General features: G+C 43.2%; 1 protein-coding gene across 1 annotated transcript; it reads left to right on the forward strand.

Annotated features, from left to right (window-relative positions):
- Positions 1 to 2,477: 2,477 nt before the first annotated feature.
- RPL35 (ribosomal protein L35) lies at positions 2,478 to 7,084 on the forward strand. Its single transcript, XM_043987666.1, has 4 exons — positions 2,478 to 2,606; positions 3,565 to 3,701; positions 4,390 to 4,471; positions 6,897 to 7,084. Exons 1-4 carry the CDS (start codon positions 2,604 to 2,606, stop codon positions 7,044 to 7,046), a joined length of 372 nt encoding a protein of 123 aa, XP_043843601.1. The 5' UTR covers positions 2,478 to 2,603; the 3' UTR covers positions 7,047 to 7,084.
- The last annotated feature ends 71 nt before the right edge of the window (positions 7,085 to 7,155 follow it).

A 7,155-nucleotide genomic window follows, 5' to 3' on the forward strand; every position in this document is an offset into this window, starting at 1 on the left:
TGGATATGGGTGGGACCTTAGAGATTACCAAGTCAAAACCCTCTTATAATGAGGACTAAGAAACTGAGGCCCAGTGAGTCAAAATGATTTGCCAAAAATTGCAAATCTAGTCATTAGAAAAGCAGGGATTTGAAACCTCTTTGGACTCCAAATCCAGTCATCTTCTGACTACCAGCTAAGAATCTCAGTTTCCTAGTTCCCTGGAGTACCTTTTCCATGGGTCCATACAGCCTCCCAGGCTTTAAAACTCAACCTGCCAAAAGACAAAAATGAAATGCAGGTCATGATCATCCAATGATATTACAGGGTTTGGGAGGCACAAAGAAATTAATACAAGAAAGAAATTTGGGGAAAATGCAAGACTATTTGAGTAACATCAGAGAACTATGTGAAGGCCCAACAATCATCACTTGGTTTGACCCAGAAGCACCAATTTCTGGCTTTTCCTCTTTTATATCCCGAGAAACCTCTGGGATGAAAGGGTAACAGATTCTCTGTCTTGACCTACCTGTATCATAGTGTTATGAGGAAGGCATTTTGTGAATCTTAAAATGTCATAGAGACGTGTTACTGTTGTACTCACTTTCCATTCCCCAGCTCCCAAAGGCACTTTTGGAAAGCAATCCATATCTCGGGGGCTAGGGATTGACATCCTCAGTGGGAGAAGGAGCAGTTATTATTGTCACTTGACATTCATGAAGCGCCCACAGCCTGCTGGGTACTGCACCAGATACAGAAACAGCCCCTGCCCCTGCCTCTGTTGCTTAGCATCAACTGGTAACTACATATTAGCGATGTTAATTGCTGACAGGTTCTTTGTGTGAGCTATATATAACCAAACAATTTCCAGGAATGAAGTGGTATCAGAGGATCAATTCTACTAAGGATTTTAGATGCTGTTTAAATCCAACCCTTTCATTTTTAGGGCTCAAAGAAGAAAGTGACTTGCCCAAGATCACATAGAGACTAATAGTGAAGCCAGCATTCCAACTGAGGTTCCAGACACCTTGAGATGTCAGAGGACACAGCTAGTGTTTCAAAAAAACTTTATCTCTCCCACATCCCTTAATAGTAGGTTTGCACTGGGGGTGGGAGACTAAGGACCAAGATCTTTCCAGTTTCGTGAACTCTGGTCCAGAGCCCATCTATTACTAAAATAAGGCTAGTTAATATTGTAACACCAAACATTTATGTATAATAATAATTTATGATGATGCACTTTATGATTTTAGCACTTTATACTTGCAAGAAGTCATTTTAAATGGAATGGATGCAACACTGAACTGAGAGTTGGAGGGTCTGAATTTTATCCTCACTTCTGCTAGCTCAAAGCTTTTGGGAACAGATTTCAAGAAACTGGGTTCTGAATTCAGTTATGATCTTTTTTTGAACCTCTTCAAAATAAGGGGATAAGGCTCAAAGGGTCTCTAAAAGTTCTTCCAAGCATTCTATGTTCTAGCATCTATTCCCTATGAGCCTTCCCATCTCTAATATATATTCTACATCTTAAAAGTCTGTAATTGAATATTCCTTAATTCCACATATATTATCTAGTTCAAATCCTGGAATCCTGGTTTTCCTACTTGCCATTGTGTGATCTTGGCCCATTTAACTACCTTAGGCTTGTTTCCACATCTATAAAAAGGTGATTAGACTAGACAGGCTATTTCTAAGAATCCTTCCAGCTTTAAATCTGATGCTATTGTGCTGTTATTTCTTGTGTCTCACTAATGAGGTAGACAATGTATAACTGTCCCCCAGAATGAGTTAATCAGTAAGCACTTATTAAGCACCTATATGTTTCAGGCACTGGGCTAAGTTCTGGAAATACAAAAATGAAACAGTCCCCACCCTCAAGGAGCTACATTCTAATGGGGGAGACAGCATGTACATATGTAAGTTTATATAGATATATAAGTATATATGCACATGTATTTAAATATAAAATGAATACAAGGTCATAATGGGTGAGAGTGAGCAGAAATTGGTGAGCTCAGGAATGGTTTCATGTAAAAAGGCTTGAAGCAAACAAGGGATTTTGAAAAGGGGTGGGAGGGGAGCTGCGAAGAAGGGAATGAATTCCAGTAAGGTGTGGGCTCAGCAAGTGCAAAAAGAAAGGGAGGGAAACCTGGAGAGCAATCATCCTGTGTGCCCACAGATCAGTAGATCAGTAAGACTGGACAGGAAAGGAATTTGTACCGAATACTGGAAAGGTGGCTTAATTCGTTTTACTGAAGGAAAAAACTTGAGACCTTATATTGTCTTCTAAAGATGAGGTCCAAGGTGTTCGGAGAAATTTGATGGGAGAGTAATCAAGGAAAGCTTCGAGGAGGAGGAGCCTAAACTGGGCCTTGAAAAATGGAAGAAGCGCAAGAGTCCTCCAGCGTGGGTGGGCGTGCCTTCGTGTGGCCGGCTCCCTCCTTGCCTTATGCCGCTTCCTCCTCCTCCCCTTCTTCTGGGCGGACTGTACCATTCTCCGCCCATAACACTCTTGCTCCCCTTTGACTTGGTCGCGCCCACGACCCGGTAGTAGTTCCCAGGCGTGGCCCCTCCCTTTTCCTCTTTCTCCTCGGATCCGGTGGCGGACTGTCGTATCTTCGATCATGGTGAGCTCTGCACCGGGAATCCGCCGCCATCCTCGGGCTCCGGAGCCACTCGTCGCACGCCACACCGGGGGGCCTCCTGCATGGGCTGCGATGGCGGCGCTGGAGGCCCCGGAGCTGTGGGCCGGGGCGCTGCGGGCGCCTGACGAGCTCCAGGCGGTGGCGTCCGGGCCCTTTGGCCTCTGCGCCGATGCCGGCCGCGGGCAGGGGGTTGCGGGGAGGCCGGGAGGGAAGCGAGGCTGCCCGGGCTGGGAGCGGACGGTTGCCGCTGAGCGCCCGGGGCGTGTTGTGTCGCCGAGGCCTCGCTTTCCTACTCAGAAAAATGGAGGTGCGGGTAGTTCTAAGGTCTTCCCAGCTCTGACCTGTCGCAGTCTAGTAACTAGGACGGGGAGGAACTAAGAGGGAATGTGCGCGCGACAGGCCTTAGGAAGCCCGCAAAGGCTTAAGGGGTCTGTGCAAGTACGGCAAGCCAGAAGCAGAGCCGGAATTCACATTCAGGTTTCTGAGTTACCATCGGCCCATGCTGCTTCTAACATGCCTATGAGTGTATCCATTTTCATGGTCGGTTAGTATCGCGCCTAATGCTTTCCTGTTATTTTTGCCTTCTCTGAGGAGCCCTGGTTGTATTATTTTAGTGGAGCCGTGAACTTGGGAGTCAGGCGACCTAAGTTCAAAATAGGATTCCAGCACTAGCTTGTGGCAAGTTAGTTCTTAGTTTCATCTGTAAGATGGAAATGGAAAAATTACTCCTGCTGCTTTCCTATCTTACAGATAAACTAAATGATAGATGTTATGAAGGTGGTTGGTTTTTTGGGAGGAAATGGGCTCAGGGTTCTTCCTGCCCTTTCCCCAGTAAATATAATCGCTTACTCCTAATTGGGAGCTTTCTGCTTTTCTTCAGTCCCCATAGACTAATGCCTTGACCTGTTAAGTTCCTAATCTCTTTTGCTTCTGACTTAAGGCAAAAATCAAGGCCAGGGATCTTCGTGGGAAGAAGAAGGAGGAGCTACTTAAACAGTTAGATGATTTAAAGGTGGAACTTTCCCAATTGAGAGTGGCTAAGGTCACTGGAGGAGCTGCATCCAAGCTATCTAAGATGTGAGTATCTTCAATTCCTAAAAAACTTAGCAGTGAAATTGGTTTATGTAATTTGCTGCTTGTGATTTTCAAAGTACATTTTGGAAATTCTTTAGCTTGTGACCTGAGTTAAGGAAAACATTCTATTAGAATGTTTTGGAACATAGATGGTTAGAATGAATTGGAATGAACCTCTAACTGAGTCTTGGTTCTGCCACTCAAGTCACCTGCATGACCTTGGGCAAGTCACTTATTGGGGACTGTTTCCTCTAAAATAGAAAAGTTTTAACTAACTGATCTTTAGGTTCTGTCTTCCAAAATCCAGTGTCTCCTTTAAGAAATTTGCCCTTGAAATAGCAATGATTGAGAAACAGCCTATTTAGAGTGGAAACATGTTCAGCCACTAACAAGCTGTGGGACTTGAACAAAACCATTTCTGGTGTGGGTTTCGATTTCCTTCATCTGTTAAATTGGACCAGGTTCCTTCCAACACCATTCCATGTTCTGAGGTCTGTATTTTATGTTCTAACAGTTCATGGTTCTATAACTTGATATTTTCTATGTAAAAATAACATTCTTCCAGCAAATGTTGATTGAGCCCTCTCTAGGTTTTGGTTTGGGGACAAGATTGTTGACAGCCTAAAGTATGTAGGATGCACAAGGCCCTGTTTTTCCTTGCCTCCTAAGCTGAAGTCTCTTTCATTAACAGCCGAGTTGTCAGAAAATCTATTGCCCGAGTCCTGACTGTCATCAACCAGACACAAAAAGAGAACCTCAGGAAATTCTATAAGGTAAGTTGAGCTTTGAGAAGTTTAGTATCTATTTTGTGGTTAAAATCAACTTGAACTGAATTGCAAGACACACACCCAGCACTGCTCTGACTTGGAGAAAGTGTGAATTTGATCTTGCTACAGAATTCTCCTACTGGGAAGCATACAAACTGGTTTTGGGTTTTTTAACTCAGTGAGCTTTCCAGAAGGTACAGTTTACATTTCTTTGTCCTTTGCCTAAGGGTTTGTTGTTGTTTTTTTAAAATGGAACCTGAGATTTTTGATAAAGGTCCCAGAAAAAGGAAAATGAAGAGTGTTGTATAGGTGCATGTGAAACTCTTCATTTCATGCCAATTTAATCAAAGTAGAAGTGCTTTCTGATAGGATAATTAAGACTAACAAGTGCTAGTTACAAAGGAAGCAAGCTTTAGGTAACAGTAGGAAGACTTCTAGGGAAAGTGGGATGGACTGCCTAGATAAGTATCACTGAGTAAAATACCCAAGTGTTTTAGATGGAACCAAGGCTTGGAACACTGTTGGGGAGGGATGATAGAATCTGATCCAATCATCCGGTTCAATACATACTTAAACAAGATTTAACAGGTAGTCCTTTAGCCTCTGCTTGAACATTTTTGGTCAGTCTATTTGCTAGATTTTTTTCCCTTCAATCTAGCCCAAAATGGAACACTCTTTGATTTCAGGTAGCTTAGATTATATCTGATAGCTATGATTGTGGACACAGGTAAGTAGATACAAACTGATTTGAGGGTGAACGGATACCATTAGGCTAAAGTATTCCAGGTGTGCAAAGGTGCAGATTGTAAGATTAATAGCATTGTAGCTGGGAAGGACTGCACAAGTGGATCATCTCATCCACTTCAGGTGAGGAAGCTGAGGTCTGAGAGATTAAGTGACTTAGCCAAAGTCACACAGGTATTAAATGACAGCCAGAAAGTGAACCCAGGTTTCCCACTTCTAAAATTGGTGTCCTTTCTACTTAATGGGTAAGAGGCCGGACAACAGCTGGTTGTTCAATTTGGCCAAAATAAACATGAAGTAATAATAGGAAATTAGTCTGGAGCCATGTTATGGAAGGCCTTAAATGAAAACTTTGAGTTTGTATTTATTCTAGAAGCTATTTGTAGCCACTGAAGATTCTTGGAGTGAGCAAGAGCCATGCCTTGGGAAAATGGTTTTGCCAGCTGCATGAAAAATGGAACAAGGGAAGGTGTTGAGCTTATGTGTGAATGGGAAGGATAGCAATGTGAGAGTTTGCAGAAATAAAAAGAACAGCATCTGATGACTACTTGGTTAGCTAGGAAGGAGTGGGACTATGGGAGAGCAAAGCGTTAGGGTTTATTCTCGAAACTGTAAACCTGAGTACTTGAGCATCGTGGTATCCTCAGCACAATGGGGAATAGATTTTTCTCTCTAGGACCAAGCAGAACAAATTGGTTTCACCTTCCACAATAGCCTTTTGGTATTTGAAAGAGGTATTTATGTCTTTCCAGGCTAAATGTTTCTATTTCTTTAAACAAGTCTTCGCATCTGGGATGATCTGAAATCATCTTACCAACCTGCTCCTCAGTCTCCTTCAGGTGTTCTCCACTTTTAACATTCTTCTTAAAGTGGCAGTATCCAGAACTGACCATTGAGTCTGGTTGGCACAGAATCTAGTATCACCTCCCTTGTTATAGACACTGCTTTCTATTTGTTGGGTTGGGGTTGGGGTAGGGCTGCCATGTCCTACTATTGATTCATTAAGGTCCCAACCCAGGTAAATGATAAGGAGCAGTGTGGGAGCTGAGAAGTGGAAGAGCTCTCTTCAGGCTGAGGTCCTCTGGTTAAGCTTCCTGGAGGTGGAATGGGAGCTGGGTGCTAAAGGATTTACTTAATCCACTTCTAGGAGCATTGTGGAAGCCCTGGTAGGAAGAAAGACAATTAGGAGACCCTTTCCTCTGTCTCCACTTAGCTATATTAACTCAAATCACTTCTGGGCCCTCTTTTCCTTAGCTTTAAAACACAGCAGTTGAACTAAGGGGAGACAATGACTCTAGAGTCAGAGGACCTGGATTCAAATTCTACATTTAATTCTATACATCTGCCTATCAGGCAAATGAGGGGCTTGGACTAGTTGAGTGAGGTCCTTTCCAGTTCTAAAACTATAGTTTCAGGCAAGCAGGATGAGGCCTTTGTTTGAATCTATGACCTCAGGCAAATGTCTCTTCCCCAGGTCTAATTTGAAAAAGGATCTTGGACTAGATCCTTGAAAAAGGTCCTTTATAGTTCTGACTTTCATGATTCCATAAGTCTGGAAAGATGGTGGCCCTTTCAGGAATAACCAAAACTAATACTTTCTGGTCACCTGACTTGGAGACTCTTCTCTCAGGTTTAATGCAACATGTGGTTGCCTTTGAGGGTCACGACTTATTTTCTCAAAAAACAGGGCAAGAAATACAAGCCCCTGGACCTTCGGCCCAAGAAGACCCGTGCCATGCGCCGCAGGCTTAATAAGCATGAGGAAAGCCTGAAGACCAAAAAACAGCAGAGGAAGGAACGCCTGTACCCTCTTCGGAAATTTGCTGTTAAGGCATAATTTGTAGAAGTGCTAAATAAAAAGACAAATTGTTATAACCTGTGGTACTGAGGAAGACTGACTCTTGGTCCCTTTTAAGAAGCTGGCCCCTGGAGTGTGTTGATTCTTT

This window comes from Dromiciops gliroides, chromosome 2, assembly GCF_019393635.1.
Source record: "Dromiciops gliroides isolate mDroGli1 chromosome 2, mDroGli1.pri, whole genome shotgun sequence".
NCBI lineage: Eukaryota > Metazoa > Chordata > Mammalia > Microbiotheria > Microbiotheriidae > Dromiciops > Dromiciops gliroides.

Excerpts from the sequence above, each read along its gene's own strand:
- RPL35 (XM_043987666.1), top strand. Across the intron at positions 3,702-4,389 it reads GCATCCAAGCTATCTAAGAT|CCGAGTTGTCAGAAAATCTA; the intron begins GTGAGTATCTTC and ends TTTCATTAACAG. Across the intron at positions 4,472-6,896 it reads ACCTCAGGAAATTCTATAAG|GGCAAGAAATACAAGCCCCT; the intron begins GTAAGTTGAGCT and ends CTCAAAAAACAG.